Source organism: Arvicanthis niloticus, chromosome 19 (assembly GCF_011762505.2).
Source record: "Arvicanthis niloticus isolate mArvNil1 chromosome 19, mArvNil1.pat.X, whole genome shotgun sequence".
NCBI classification, from domain to species: domain Eukaryota; kingdom Metazoa; phylum Chordata; class Mammalia; order Rodentia; family Muridae; genus Arvicanthis; species Arvicanthis niloticus.
In genome coordinates, this window is record NC_047676.1 from 33,441,630 (window position 1) to 33,458,164 (window position 16,535).

General features: G+C 39.1%; 1 protein-coding gene across 6 annotated transcripts in view; it reads left to right on the forward strand.

Moving 5' to 3' along the window:
- The window catches only part of Ghr (growth hormone receptor), a 222,999-nt gene extending 217,060 nt beyond the window's left edge, over positions 1–5,939 (forward strand). For all 6 annotated transcript variants that reach the window (XM_034523342.2, XM_076916172.1, XM_034523343.2 and 3 more), the window contains 2 exons: positions 2,597–2,666; positions 2,972–5,939. In XM_034523342.2, the coding sequence (XP_034379233.1) occupies positions 2,597–2,666; positions 2,972–3,925 (1,024 nt within the window). In that variant the 3' untranslated portion in view covers positions 3,926–5,939. The remainder of the gene's footprint in view (positions 1–2,596; positions 2,667–2,971) is intronic.
- The last annotated feature ends 10,596 nt before the right edge of the window (positions 5,940–16,535 follow it).

Genomic DNA, 16,535 nt, shown 5'->3' on the forward strand with positions numbered 1-16,535 from the left:
TCCCACTTTCCTGTGATTAAAAAAAAATCAATTTCTCCCATTTCCAACAGAAACCTGCATCATCACCCAGACTTGCATATTGTGATAAAAGCATGAAATGATAGAAAATAGTACCAACTATCACAGAACTAATACACAATACCAAAATTAAAATACTACAAAGAAAGTTATTTTTTCCCATCTCGCTCAAAATCCCAGAGATGTTGAGGGCTCCAGGATAAATACGTCTTTTGAGTTTTGAAAGAACTTTACTCTGTTATAATCCAAATAATTAAAAGTAAAATCCAGCAAGGTTTGTATTGACATTTGCATTTGAATCAGGTAAATTTAGACACAGTTTCAACCCAGGTTGAGCTTGTTCCCACCATATGACCAACCCAGAGTTATTGATTCATGAAAGAGCTGCATCCTCACACAGCAGAAGTGGGAGACTGAGTGGCTGCAGGTCCACACTGTAATTTTGGTTCCTATTTTGGAGTGAGGATTTTGCTATAAAGGATGAGAATTTGTGACAATCTTAACCATGGTAGTAGATGTATCACTGACTCTTTTGCCTACTCTCAAGACTCTTGTCCTCCTATTGGGTTGCCTTGTCCAGCTTTGATAGAAGGCTTTTTTGCCTTGTCTTATTTTATCGTGTTTTGGAGAACTATTCTTTTCTAAAGAGGAAACAGAAGGAGGGGGAGTGGTTCTTGGGGAGGGCAGAGGTGGGAGGAGTTAGGAAGAATAGAGGGAGAGGAAATGATGGAATGCATTGTATGAGAGAATAATCTATTTTCAGTTTTAAAAAGAGACCTTAAATGCTGAGATGTGTACTTAGACTAAGCTGATCTTCCTGTGTTGTTCATGAGCTGAAGAGCTACCCTGCTCTCCCATTATCTCCCTGCCTATCATCTGCTATCATCATTAATTGATTGATTCATTTATTCATTGATTGAGTGATTTACACTCCTAGCTTGGGCCCTTGGAGTTGAGGGGTCTCTGTGGTTTAAGATTATCACAACTACAGAAAGCCACTAACATGTGTCAAAACAGATCACTTTTTCAAAAAGAAAACATACATATCACAAAATGAAACATTAGCCATTGGGGCATCTTTGTTTCATATTGTTGAGGTTTCTTTGCATTCTTAAACTTTTGAAAGCTTGAATGATGCAGAATATGCAGAATATATAGATGCAGAAGCAACCAATAGAGAGGACATAGCATAGGACAGACAGTGGCCTTGGAGATTGGGCCTGAACACCAGCTCTACCAAGGGTCTTATATGATTAGAACACACAGATAATATCATTTCCCTTTCCTGGTAGTTGTAAGGATTCGATGAAATCTTTAATGCAGGAGTCGATCATCTTGCTCTATGAATAATTATGTGGTGAGGTTTTAGGCATTGGGGACCATATCCGTGTCACTGCTCAGTGCCTCCAATAAAGTACAGAAGCATTCAGAACTAATTGTGTTGGGTTTAAGGCATAAACACTGGTTAGCTAGCAACAAAATAGATGGTTTATTCAAATTTATTCAAGAAATGCTTACGGAGCAGGTTCCATGAGCTAAGTAATAGAATTCCAACAAGACACAGAATCTGTAGGATAAACATTGAAATTAATTACAGTCAAAACCAATTTCAGGGCCTACAGTGGTAGCTTGGCAACTGAGAGTGAATAGCTAGCGCTCTTGTAGAGGAGCCAAGTTCAAGTCCCACAAGAACCACAAGAGGGTGGTTCATGTCTGTCTGTGACTCTAGCTCCAGGGGATCTGACACCCTCTTCTGCCCTTCCTAGGCACCTACTCATTCATGGAATATAATTACAAGGGAACACATAAAATAAAAATGGTAACTCTTGAGGGGGGTTACATGGAAGAGGTTTTAGAGAGGGTGACTGGCGGGGAGGGCTGGAGGAAAGAAAGAAAGGGGGAAAGAGAATTCAATTTCAATTAAAATTATTAGTAATAGATGTAATTTCAATATTTGAAAGAGAAAGTGTAAATATAAACACATCTTAGTGGTATACGAACAAACCTATTCTTATTAGAGGTGATTCACAGTAGTCTGCCCTATTTTAAGTGACACATGCAATATTATGTTGACTAGAAATCATCTTGAATGTTTTTTAGTTACTATGGACTGTGTAGTGCTTGGCCCAACCTTTTTTTTTTTCAAGGTTAAAAATAACTTTCACTCCATTTTATTGATTGTCTTGTTTTCTATTTGGTGTCACATGCTTTAAAAGTATCTTGTTCGTATCTTATTTATAAGTTCCATGAAAGTTGGCTCTAGACAGAATCAGATTCCTCATTGCCAAATACTAAAATTGACAACTCATCAATAGTGCTAAGAAGAAGGATTAGAGATAAACCACAACTTAGCTAAATGATCTTAAATGATGGCCTTTGGGTGATGTTTTTTCTCCTGCAACTTTTATCACCAACTTACTGCTTAGAACTCTCCCTCTCTGTCAAATATTCGGCTTATACAAGATCCAAGAATGCCTGTAATAAGTGATAATACTGGCAATATTTCATTTCTACCTTTTTGAGATAATTTAAAGATGTAAAATAAAGATGTGAAAATAACACTTTATTTGTTTCCAAGGATTAAGATGCTGATTTTACCCCCAGTCCCCGTTCCAAAGATTAAAGGGATTGATCCAGATCTTCTCAAGGTAATTAAGCCTAAATTGTTGATCATTCAATTAAGTAGTGCCGAAAGAATACTATCCTCTGTTGAGAGGGTTATTGGTGGTTGGTTGGTTTGTTGTCTGGGTTTTTTGTTGTTTTGTTTTGTTTTGTTTTGTTTTGTTTTGTTTTGTTGTTGGCTTTGGCTTTTTCAGTTTTTTGGTTTTTGTTTTTTATTTGTTTTTTTTTTGTTGTTGTTGTTGTTTTGAAATCTCAATGGATCCTATGTAAAGTTACATAATGGTTTTGAGTTGCTTTTTATAGATCTCCACTTTCTCTCTCTGCCTCTTAGGAAGGAAAATTGGAGGAGGTGAACACCATCTTAGGCATTCATGATAACTACAAACCAGACTTCTACAATGATGACTCCTGGGTCGAGTTCATTGAGCTAGATATTGATGATGCGGATGAGAAGACTGAAGGGTCAGACACAGACAGACTTCTAAACGATGACCATGAGAAATCAGCTGGTATCCTTGGAGCAAAGGATGACGATTCTGGACGTACCAGCTGTTATGACCCTGACATTTTGGATACTGATTTCCACACCAGTGACGTGTGTGATGGTACCTCGGAGTTTGCTCAGCCACAGAAGTTAAATGCGGAAGCTGATCTCTTGTGCCTTGACCAGAAGAATCTGAAGAACTCGCCTTACGTTGCTTCCCTTGGCTCCCTGACAGGCGAAGATAAGCCACAGCCACTTCTGGGCAGTGAAACTGAGTCAACCCACCAACTCACCTCTACACCGGTGAGCAATCCCGTGTCACTGGCAAACATTGACTTTTATGCCCAAGTAAGTGACATTACACCAGCAGGTGGTGTAGTCCTTTCTCCAGGCCAAAAGATTAAGGCAGGGATAGCCCAGGGCAACACCCAGCCGGAGGTGGCCACGCCCTGCCAAGAGAATTACAGCATGAACAGTGCCTACTTCTGTGAGTCAGATGCCAAAAAGTGCATCGCTGTGGCCCCTTGCATGGAGGCCACGTCATGTGTAAAACCAAGCTTTAACCAAGAGGACATTTACATCACCACAGAAAGCCTTACCACTACTCCCCGGATGTCCGAGACAGCAGATACTGCTCCAGATACTGAGATGCCTGTCCCAGACTACACCACGGTTCACACCGTGCAGTCTCCAAGGGGCCTTATACTCAACGCGACTGCTTTGCCTTTGCCTGACAAAAAGAAGTTTCTCTCCTCCTGTGGCTATGTGAGCACAGACCAACTGAACAAAATCATGCAGTAGCCTTTCCTATCTTTAAAGGCAAAGAAATGGCTGGGCATGAACACTTAAACCAAAACTACGTTTTAAATCTGTGTTGGGAGAGCGTGCGAGTGAGTGTGGATTCTAAAACACCTTTTCTGGAAATGTCGAAACATTATCAAAACGCGGAAAATCAAGAATACATAATCAGATAGATACTCCCATTGTGAATTATAAATATTTTAAAGAATTGTCTTTAAGACTGTTTAGTGGCAGTGATTGTCTGTACTGTGGGTCTTAATTTTGTGATACTAAGCATTAAATAGCTACATTTTCATGTATGTAGATCATGCTTTTTGAAAAAGCAAAACAATCAGGTGGCTTTTGCAGTTCAGGAAACTGAATGCATATTATAGCAGAGGCTGATCTCTTTCTTTTTTTTTTAAATAACTGGGAACTAAACTCTAGGTGAGAAGGTAAAACTAGTTTGGATATGCAAAACATTTATTTTGACATGAAATTGATAAAGATATTTTTAATAATTTACACTTTAAGCATGAGTATTTTATAAGATGCTACATATAAATTGTAGTTCACAACAATCCATCTAAGGATGTCGCAACTACAATGTAAAGAAGATTTAATGCTTTGGTCAATGAACCTAAAGAAAACCAAACAAGTTAGATTTTTACAAAGCCCTTTTTATAACTCCCAAAACTTCTTAAATCTATAACTTGTCTAATAACCTGCATTATTGGAACAAACTCATTTTAAATTTGTAAACGAATATTTTTTTAATTTTGAAAACTTTAATTTTTTTTAATACAGATCAACGTATCATACACCAAACAGTAACAGAAATGATAACAATGGAACAAACACTTCCTTTGCCAAATTTCCGTTCAAGCCACGAGGCTACATGTAAGAGAGGTAGAAGTGTTGTGGTGTGATTGGCTAGCATGCAGGACAGCTACTAGAGCACATGGACTGAGAGCCCAGGGATCAGGCGGAGGAGAAGGCTCTCACATCTGTGCAGTGTCGTCTTTTCAAACACAGCTTGGTTTTTATAGTAACCTAAGAATTACTGTATATGAGGAGATATTTCATATGTGTGAAATCCAATAGCAGATGGGGTAAAGTTAAGCAGGTAATAGCATAGGAGATTAAAGACCTAGATCTTTGTTTCACAGCTGGACACACAGTTTTAATTCAGGGAGAAGAAGGGACAGAATAGATGACTACCCAGTCACGAAGCACAACTCAGAAGGAATTAAACAAGTAACAGAAGCCTTGTCATCTAACCTTAGATAAGATGTATTTTAAATAGTAAGCGATATTTCATTGTTTCTTACTTACCCTTCCAGGAAGACTGATCTCAAATAAGGTAGAAAAACATACAATATAAAAAAAAAAATCACTTTTCGATTCTGTAATAACATAAACATAGTTCTTTGAGTTAGCCCCCTTAAAGATTTATGGGAGAAATAAGACTCTCAGCTGACTGAAGACTACATCTCATTTTAAATATTTTAAATATTTTTTTAGATGCCTGAAACTTTAAAATTACCTTTAACTTTTAATGGTATTTACCATTTTGCCAAGACCGTTGTGGGGAGACAAGCTTAATGTTTAGTGATTTTAAAATCTCTTTCATGTAGGAGAGTCAGTGAGAATCCAGCCTTAGATGTTTAAGGTTCACTGTGCTACTTTGTAATAGATTTTAATAGGTTTTTCTGCTACCTTGCTGCTATGGTTTCTCCAGTGGCTACATGATTTAGTTCATATGAAGTATCATCAGCTTAAAGAATCTATTCAGCTTAAAGATGTGTGTTTTGATGAACCATCTTACCATTTCACCATAGGCTGACCATGTTTCTATAGCCAAAAATAGCTAAATACCTCAATCAGTCCCAGAATGTCATTTTTTGGTACTTTGCTGGCCACACAAGCCATTATTCACCGTATGACTAGTTGTGTCCTGCAGTCTATATTTAACTTTCTTTTATGTCTGTGGATTTTTTTTTCCTTCAAAGTTCAATAAATTTATTTTCTTGGACTTCTGATCATGTGTTCTATTAGCCCCACCGTGAAGCACAAAACCTAGACTGTGTACTGAGACTAGTGTATTGTAAAAGACTGAGCAAGAGTTCATTTAAATACATCAGTGCGTAGAGGATCGCAAAGCAACAGAGGGGCAGGGTGTGGTTAATGCATCCATTTTTTTTATGGACCATGCCTTCTCCTTTGGGTGCCACTTATGTAGACAGACTTACAGAGCCACTCTTTGAACATATCCTAAAAGTTAAATGTTGTGTCCAAGTTGATGTGGAGTTGTGGGAAATGGAAAGATGAACGTGACTGGCATTGTCTCTACTCTACATTACCAGGTTGAGTGTGTTATCTGGAATCGGGAAGAGCTGTTCTCCCTGGACTCCTGTATGGACAGAGTTTTTCATTCTGGTGACTTGTCATCATAGGAGGCTGACAATGAGTATACTAGTTGCTTTTCTCATTGCCTGAGTAAGCGACTTAGGGGCAAGAGGTTTGTTATGGTCCACAGTTCAGAGGGTGGGAAAGGCAGGACAGCTGGGGTGGCTTGGCCTATAACAGTGGGAGCTCGCAACATGACTGGTCCACATCTTGGAGGATAAGGCAACAGAAAGCTATGGCTGGAACTAGAGGCAAATATGACTTTCAGCCCCTACCCCCAGCTACCTGGTTTTGTCAGTTATGCCCTTAGACCCAAAGGTTCCACAACTCCTAAATCAGAGCAACCAGCTGGAAACCAGGTATCCAAACACTAGAGCCTCTGGAAGACATTTCTTATTCAAGCCTGAGTTTCTTCCTCCTGGGAGGAAGGTTGGTTAGGCAGGTTGTGTGAGTCGCTATGGAGAGGATAGTAGAGCCAGGAAGCTTAGATTCTTACTCGGGGTTTCAAGCGTTGAATCACATGCTCTCAGGCATGCAGTAAGTCCTAGGAGGGAGAAGGCTGGCATTAGAATTACTCAGCCACTGAACAGCTATTTACTCTTTCAGCCAGTTTCATAAACTGCCAAGACTATACAGAATACTTTGTGACTGCATTCAATTTAAAAATAAAAAAGTTTTCTACCAGTTGACTTCTACTCTTTGAGAGATCATTACCTAAAAGAACTATCGTGTGAAGCCTCTTGGGTTTCCTACACACTCTGAAAAAAAAAAAAACAAAAACATGTGTCCTTTCATGGGGCTATGAGAAGATACCTTTGCATTTACATAAAAAAAGGTCCCCACTACTTCAAGCAGCTGGTATTGATTGCTTACAGGTGCTAGACAAGACCCAATCTTCTGAAGCTAAAAGAGGATCTTATCTATTTCAGAAGATTGATGGCTTATGATTAGATGTATGTTTCTGGACTTAAGTATTGTGATGGTTCGCTCTGCCAAGATGTATACCAACAGAAAATATTTACATGTTTTTATAGCAGAACATGTTTGACTGTAAATCTATTCTAATAAGAAATCACAAGCAAAGCTTGGTGGTGTAGTGGTACACACCTTTAATTCCAGCACTCAGGAGGCAGAGGCAGGTAGATCTCTGTGAGTTCAAGGTCAGCCTGTTCTACAAGGTGAGTTTCAGGACAGCCAGAGCTATTTAGTGAAAATTTGTCTCAAAAGAAAAAAGAAAATGAGAAAAAAAAAATCACAAGCATAAAATGGTTTCAATCTGAACTCTTAATTAGAATCCAGGTTCTTATATAATATGTCCCCAGTCACCTTTGGCAGTTTTATATTTATGAGCTGGGTATAAAGGGCACCATTTACAAATAAGAATTTGACCTTTGATAACATGTAAGACCACTTTCTTTGAAAAATAGTAAGTGTATTGCATTTACCTTGTTATATGGGTAGAATATCTTATGGTTAAAATGATTTCTCACAGGTAAGTCAGATGTGAATGTACTGAAACTAAAAAATTCTAGAGATATGCTATACTTTAGACTTGAGTATGACTCCTGTAGGTGAGCAGGGGCTTTATGGGGACGGTGGAGGTGATGCTTACAGAATTATAAAAAGAGCTATTAACACACTGGAGTAAAAGCTTCTAGGCCAGGGAGACCCCTTCACCAATGCTGACACTTCTTCCCCTTGCAAATAAGCTGCCACTTGGAGAAGGAAGGGGGATAAAATCCCCCCTGAACAGCTGTATAACCAGCTGCCAGCTGGACTGTTGCCAACATTATGACTCTGAAGCAGAAAGCCCGTTGCTACTTTTCTACATCCCACTGAATAGACTGGGACCTGGTTTGTTCTGTGACCATCTGGTGACTTGTCTGAGCTTAAAGATTTCTCCATAGATGTATGTGGAAACACTTGCCTTTTTTTTTTTTTTTTTTTTTTGAGCAATGTGTGTGACTTCCTAGCTCTGTGTTCTTGCTCCTGGCACTTTCTCAACAAGAACCACTCCGACGTATCCAACGTGTGTATCAAAATGCTTCTTCTTCAGTCAAGGTTCAATGCAAATGCCTCCATGAAGAATCTACTGTCTGATCCCCTCCAGCAATTTCTCATTCCTTGTCCTTCGGCTGGCCTTGCAGCCTTTAAGGGTAGGGTGATTGACATATATTTCTTGGGAATGCCTAATCCTAAAATATTTTGAAATGAATAAATTTAAGGCAAAACAAATTTAGAATATGCTTTAAATTCTACTCCTCTCTGAGACAGTCATGACACCGTTTTAGATTTTAAAACATTAAAAACTAAACTTGACACGTTATTTTCCAGTCTATTTAATGATGAAATCTATCCCATAGTTCAGAGACATGATGGTTCAATTCCACTGTAAAAAGTGAATATTACAAAAAAGGAAATCACACAACTTTGGGGGACTTCCCGGTGCAGATAACAAGTTATTGATACTACACACTGCTTTATGGAGTGGGTAAGAACATTATTTTTTTTAATGTATACACTTTAAAAAGACTTTAATTGCTTTATTATCATCTGAGCCTTCAGTAAATCATATCTTTCTTTTGGTGGGGTGTCCTGCCCTCATGCTGATGGCTACTGACTGATCAGAGCAATGGTTGATGAAGTTGGGGTGTCTGTGTCAGTGAGTGGAATCAAGGCAACAGTAAACTCTTCATACATTTCTCTGTGTTGTGTGTCACTGTCCAATAAGATTTTACCCACAGAACTTCTTTCAAGAGTGGAATTAGTTCTCTTAAGCTATACCACAGTTTTATGACTGAGTTTGTGTTTTATGTTGAATCTGTTGTGTTTCCGTAACACTGAAAAGGGTGGAAGCTCAAGAGAGAACTTTCTTCCTGAATTCTTTTTGTATTGTTTGAGAATTTCATGCGTACATAACGTATTTTGATCCAATCCACTTTCTACCCATTTAAGTTTCCCACATATCACCAGACATTTTTCCCTTCTAACTTGATGTACTCATCATAGACCCAGAAAATTCATTTAGTGTGGCCCTCGTGTATACAGTGTCATCCTTAGCAGCATGGGCAGCCAGTCAGACAGCCACAGCCTGAAGAAAATTGACTCTTTCCTCCCCTGGTGACCATTACAAGAACTTTGCTTTCCTATCCGTAAGCAACTCCACAGCCATTAAGATTTTACCATGAGATTATAACAACTCACATCTTCAAACTCAACTTCTCCTTCTAGTTCTCAGATGTTTTACCACATCTGTAAGTTCTTCTTCCACTGAATTCTTGAACCCTTCGAAGGCTCCCATGAAAGTTGAAGAAAACATCCTTCAAATTCCTATTAATTTTGGCACTTTCACCTCTTCCCACAAATCATAAGTGTTCATTGAATCTAGATTGTGAATGCTTTCCTGAACGTTCTCAGTTTACACTGTCCATTTTAACCAGGGGAATATTATCTATGGCCACCATCTCTGGATTTCTAAAATACATTTCTTAAACAATAAAAAAAAAATCAAAGTAGGAAATCACTGCTCCATGTTCATCAGAATGAAAGAAGCATGAATCTCAGTGTCATATCCAGAAGGGCTTTTGGCCAACAAGATATACTGGCAAGAAAGAACAAGTTTTACATTTTTTAACATGCCAGTAATTTTTATTTATATTGCCATTAGTACTTTGTATTCATGATTAATGAGATACATAATTAATACATAATTCATGTATTAATGAGATAGCATTATATTTATTAATATTTCAATATATACATTCAATATGTGTTTATTTACCAATCCCTCTTCCTCCCCACATCTTGTGACCACAAATATGCATTCAAGACTTTAAAAATCTTCCACTTAAGAAAGATATGTACTACTTATCTTTTTGTGTCTAACATTTTTATTTAAATCATTTTAAGGGATCTGGGTAGAACTGAAAGTCATTATTTTTAATCACTTTACTGTAATGAATTCACAAATAATAACATCACACAGCTAGGTTAAGGAAGCCACTCAAACATTTTCTATGCCCCAAACATACATCTCAGTGGACTTCTGTAGAGTTAGAATGGCCGTTCTGCAGGATGAGCATCACTGACGGTTTTACATCTTCATTATCAGTAGCTACATGCTTGATCACTTATCCACCACAACAAAAGAAAACCTGTGACAGAGTACAAACTGGAAAAACAATTATCTTATGTCCTCCTCCACAACTCGTGTGTTCTTTTGCTTGCATCCCATTCTTCATTGTTACCTAATACTTTCTCTCTCTCTCTCTCTCTCTCTCTCTCTCTCTCTCTCTCTCTCTCTCTCTCTCTCAGGCTCTTTTCTAAATTTTATATTATATTATATTATATTATATTATATTATATTATATCATATCTGCACTTACAGCTGCATATGTGTGTGTGCAAGCCCGTGTATGTGCATTCATGTGTGTTTGTTTATGCATTTGCAATTGCATGTGCATGTTCAGGTGTGTGTGTGTGTGTGTGTGTGTGTGTGTGTGTGTGTGTGTGTGTGATTGACATGCAATTATTTTCTGAGTTTGGGTGACATTGCTTAATATTAGGCTTTCTAAATCCATCTATTTTCACTTGAATTTCATTTTTGTTTGCAGCTATTTAATAGTTTTTGAATTGTTGGGGTCTGAGAATCACAGCACAAATCACTCAGATGGGTATCAGAGTCAAACAGGTCTGGTTTATTGAATGCATACCCCAAGATTGATCAATCATAGACATAGTCCAAACTCTGGAACTGAACTGATACTACCAGCCAGAATCCGATAAAGCTTTTAAGCCTGAAATCTACAAACATCTGCACCAAGTTATTCCACCAATCAGGATTTAGGGATACAGGATTTCCTTAGGAATGTGTCTTTGTTGTACACTTATCCTGTTCTCATTGGTTGGGGTATTCAACTGTGGTGGAGGACTTGCCTTGCCTAACATCCATGTCTTAAGTTCCCAACCAGGATATAAATGTCTTTTTCTATCAAGTAAGATGTCAATTTTCATAGAGATCTTGGGATCTTAAGACTTTACATGACCCCCTACACAAAATGGAAGTGTGATTTCCAATGGCTTCTTATATTGGTGCAGGTGTCTCTCTTACGTTGAGGTCCATATCAGGGGGGATTATCATACACAGGTACAGGAAGTGCTGCTGGGCAGTTGGTTCAGGTTCAAGGTTCAAGGTTCAAGGTTCAAGGTTATTATGGCTAACTATAGAAAGCAGTTCTGACTTCTACTGTGATTGGTTTCCAAAAACACCGAAGCACAGAACATAACAGAATATGCAATCAACTCCGGTATGAGAACGTTTCCTAGTAACAGTAGTTACAACATATCAGAAAGTTTCCTTTTAGCATTAGTAAAAACTAAAAAGGGCTGTCTATACAGGCAGTAATTACCTAGACCTTAACCTGTATGTATGCCACATTTTCATGAGCCATCTGTCTGTTGATGAATGTCTACATTGAATCCATTCCCTTGTTTTCATAAATAGAACAACAACAAACATGAATGTGCAAATATATCTGTGGTAGTACATAGAGTTCTCTAGGTATATACCCAGGGATAAAATAACTGGATTATATGGTAGTGCTATTTTTAATTTTGTTGTTCCATGATGGCTGTATTAATTTACACTCCTATCAGCAGTAAATAAGGGCTTCTCTCTCTTCATATCATTTCCAATATTGGTTGTCATATTCTTGGTGATAGCCACTCTGACTGGGGTGTGGTGGTATCTCAAAATAGTTTTGATTTTGAATTTATCAGATGACTATGGATATGAGACCCCTTTAAAATAGTTATTGGCTACATGTGTTTATGTTTTTTAAACTAGAAAGACTTTTCATACTCCTGGATGGGCAGAACTTGAATCAGGAAAATGTCTATACTACCAAAATTAATCTAAATATGTAATGTAATACCCATCAATATTTCAAAATCACATCTCACAGATGCAGAACAAACAATTCAAAACCTCATATGGAATTACAGAACTATATATGAATAGCCAAAGCAATTTTAAAATGTAAGCACACTGCTGCTAGTATCATAATACCCAATCTTGAGTTATACTATAAAACTATAATGATAAAGACAGCCTGGTACTGGCATAAAAACCAACAGGCAGACAAACAGAAAATATTATAGAATGCAGAAATAAATCAATAAACCTATGGATTTTTGGAAGGGAACAAAAACATTCAGAGAGAAAAGATAACATATTTAGCATGATGCTGGCAGACTAAATAGATCCCTGCATAAGAAGGGAATTAGATTCAAATATTTCCCCTTGTGCAAGAATCAATTTGAAATAGACAAATGATCCAAGGGAACTAATGCAACAAGAATGCTTAAATTTGGGTTGAGAAGCAGAGGGTAGAGTAGAGGATCGAAAATGGAAATGGATGTGTCCTGGCTGGTTTTATGTGTCAACTTGACACAAGCTGGAGATATCACAGAGAAAGGAGCCTCTCTTGAGGAAATGCTTCCATGAGATCCAGCTGTAAGGCATTTTCTCAATTAGTGATCAAGAGGGGAGGGCCTAGTCTATTGTAGTTGGTGCTTTCCCTGGGCTGGTAGTCTTGGATTCTACAAGAAAGCAAGGTGAGCAACTCAAGGGAAGCAAGCCAGTAAGCAGCATTCCTCCATGACTTCTAGATCTACTCCTGCCTCCAAGTTCCTACCCTGTGTGAGTTCCTGTCCTGACTTTCTTTGGTGATGAACAGCAATGTGGAAGTGTAAGCTGAATAAACCCTTTCCTCCTCAACTTGCTTCTTGGTCATGATGTTTTGTGCAGGAATAGAAACCTTGACTAAGACAGGATAACACCAAAGATCTTTCAAAAAGAGACAAATGAAAACCTATAACTGTAGAAGCTATGATCCCTGAAAGCTGCAATAACTCTTCTGGAGAGACATGCCCAGTAATATAATAAGAATAAGACTATCATGAAAGTAACCAACCATTTTCTGATTGGATTTAAGTTCCACTTCTTGAGATGAAACTTATACCAGGCTGTGGGGAGCTGACAGAAGGCGGCTATCATCCTTGCAGCCATCTTGAGCCATATACCCTGACAAGAGACTTGTTTACAACAGCCTACAACAGCTGAGCACACTCTGATAACTTCTTGTTTTAGATACCCAGGATTTCCCCTTGGGTGTGTGAGACTTAAAGGTGTATGACTTAAGGGCATGACTTAAAGATGTGATTTAGAGACAAGACTTAAAGGCGTGACTTAAAGTCATGACTTAGAAGTGAGACATATAAAAGGGAGAGGCAGACAGAAGACAGGCACTTGGAAAAGACTTAGTACTCGAGACTTGGAGCTGGAAGAACTTGGAAGGAAAACTTGGAACTTGGAACTGGGAAAGAGACTAGCAACCTGGAACTAGGATTAAGACTTGAGATTTATTATACCTGGAGGTAGGGATTAGGACCTGAGACTTGGTACTAGGAACTAGAAACTTGGAACTTGAACTAGGGACTTGGAGAGAAGAAGAGAGACTGAAGAATAAACGGGATTGAATCACGCTCTGTCTGGTCTCCATTTTTTGCGCCCGTCCTCAGTCTCTCTCTCTTGCTGAACCCCGACCCATGGACCGGAGCAGCTTGGGGCAGTGCGGGCTCTAACAACTTAGCCCCCAAGGCTTTTGGCAGTGCGGGTTCCAACATTGATAGAGGGGTCGAAGACATTTTGGCGCCCAATGTAGGCAGTGCAGTTCTCAACACCAGGCCATAGGTCTTAAGAGAGAATTTGCTATTATTCTGCCAAATGAGCATAATATTAAACAACTCCTGATGATTATACTTACAGATCAATGTATATCTCAATCCTCATACTAGAAGCTTCTATGTGCAGTGGTTGCTGATTAGCGGTTACTCACAGTTTGCCAAGGTACAGAGAATAAGAGACTGCAGAATACTCATCCCTAAAAGGAACATATAAACCACACTTGCCTCCCAGGACACAGTGATCATCACAGACAAGGGTGAAAAGAGTGTAAGAGCCAGAGGTGTTGAATGTCTACAAGGAAATGGTACCTTCTGGACACAACAGGACAGTAGCACTCCCTGTGGTTGGGATAACACGTACAAAACTTGTGGAATCCAATGCCAGACCAAACCCCAGCATGGAGAGGTGAGTTAGGCTCACAATCCCACCCATAGCAAAAAAAAAAGCTATTAACCATTGAGGTGGGTTTGGCCTAATGCTGCCTGTGTTATGTTAATTTTGGTCTGCAAAACTATTTATGTGAGTGTCTACACATAAGACACTGATGGACCCTGCCTCCAGTTGGTTCTGATTAATGAGGGGGAGGGAGAGAGGGAGAGAGAGAGAGAGAGAGAGAGAGAGAGAGAGACAGAGACAGAGAGACAGAGAGAGACGGAGAGAGACGGAGAGAGACGGAGAGAGACAGAGAGACAGAGAGAGACCAGCAGTCAATGGTTAGACAAAGCAGACAGAGGCGGAACATTTAGGATTCTTGGGCTTGAACAGATAGGAGAGAAAGAAGGAGGCAGATTCGCCATAACTCAGAGGCAGAGAGATTGGGCTACAGAAGAAAAAACATCTAAAATGTGGGTGGAAGGGAAAAGTGACCCTATGGTGGAAAGTAATAGGGCAGTAAAAATAACATAGAATTAAAAGGTGTTAAGCCAGTACTACTAGAGGGAAATATATGCTAGCCACAGGGAGGATTAGAAGTGTCCAGCTATTAAGCTAGTCTCTCTCTCTCTCTCTCTCTCTCTCTCTCTCTCTCTCTCTCTCTCTCTCTCTCTCTCTGTGTGTGTGTGTGTGTGTGTGTGTGTGTGTGTGTGTGTATGTGTGTCTTTCATTCACGAATCCAGATAACTCTTGGGCAGTCACCAAGACTCACCCACTGGACCTCAAAGCGGTTTAACTAATTCACTGCTAAAAACAATTGCTAGCTGCCAGGAGTAAGAAAGACAGTTTTCTCTAAGAGTGTATCTCCTGGTGAATTAACCATTTGGGCAGCACAAATTGTTTTGCAGGTATTTTTTTGAAGGACACAAAGTTAGGTGGGTAGGGAAGTGGGATAGATCTGGAAAGAATTCAGAGAGGGGCCATAAATGTGACCAAAACACATTGTATAAAACTCTCAAAGAACTAGTTCTCTGAGCTACTGGCAATTAATGTCTGCCAACAAGGGATAACAGAGCTGTCCGTAGATGAGCCCCCTAACAGGTTATCCAATCCCAAATGGTTATCCTTAAACATCTTATCTTAGTAAGTGTTCTTTTGCTGTGAAGGGACTCCATGACCACAACTTTTATAAAGAAAAGCATTTAATTTGGACTTCTTTACCATTCCAGAGGTTTAGTCCATTATTAACATGTCAGGAAGCATAGTAGGAAGCATAGAGGAAGCATGGCAACATGCAGGCAGACATGGTGCAGGAGAAGGAGCTGAGCGCTCTACATCTGGATCCACAGGCAGCAAGAAGAGAGAGACACTGGGCCTGACTTGAGCATTTGAAACGCCCAGTGACACACTTCCTCCAACAAGGCCACACCCACTCCAACAAAGCCACACCTACTCCAACAAAGCCACACCTACTCCAACAAGGCCAAATCTCCTAATCCCTGTCAAATAGCACCACTCCCTAATGACCAAGCTTTCAAATGTATGAGCCAGTGGGGGCCATTTCTATTCAAATCACTACGCATGTGTACATGTGAACAACATTAAAGATTCAGCATGATGTATTTATATATACACATGTATTAATATATATAAGCTTATACATATATATTTATATGTGTAAAATAATTTTTTAAAGGTCATGAAATTAAGAGAGAGTGGGTGTGTGATGGTGGAATGATGTAAATACAATACTCATGCATGAAATCCTCAAAAAGTACTACAGGATAACATAAGGACTATATGTTAAGATATTGAGATTGATTAGAACTTTCTGAATAGAACATCAAAACCCAGGAATTAGCCCCATGTACCAAGTGATGAAACTACATAAAATTTAAAAGTTTTTCCACAGGAGGCTAGAAAGACAATCCTGTCCTTATGAGCACTGGGTGCTCTTTCAGAAGACCCACAATGGATACCTGGCACCCACATGTCAGCTAACAACTGTGTGTACCCACAGGTCCAGGGGATCCAATGTCCTCCTGGGACTCTGTGGACATTGAGCACATATGGTGCACAGACATACATATGGGCAAAATATTC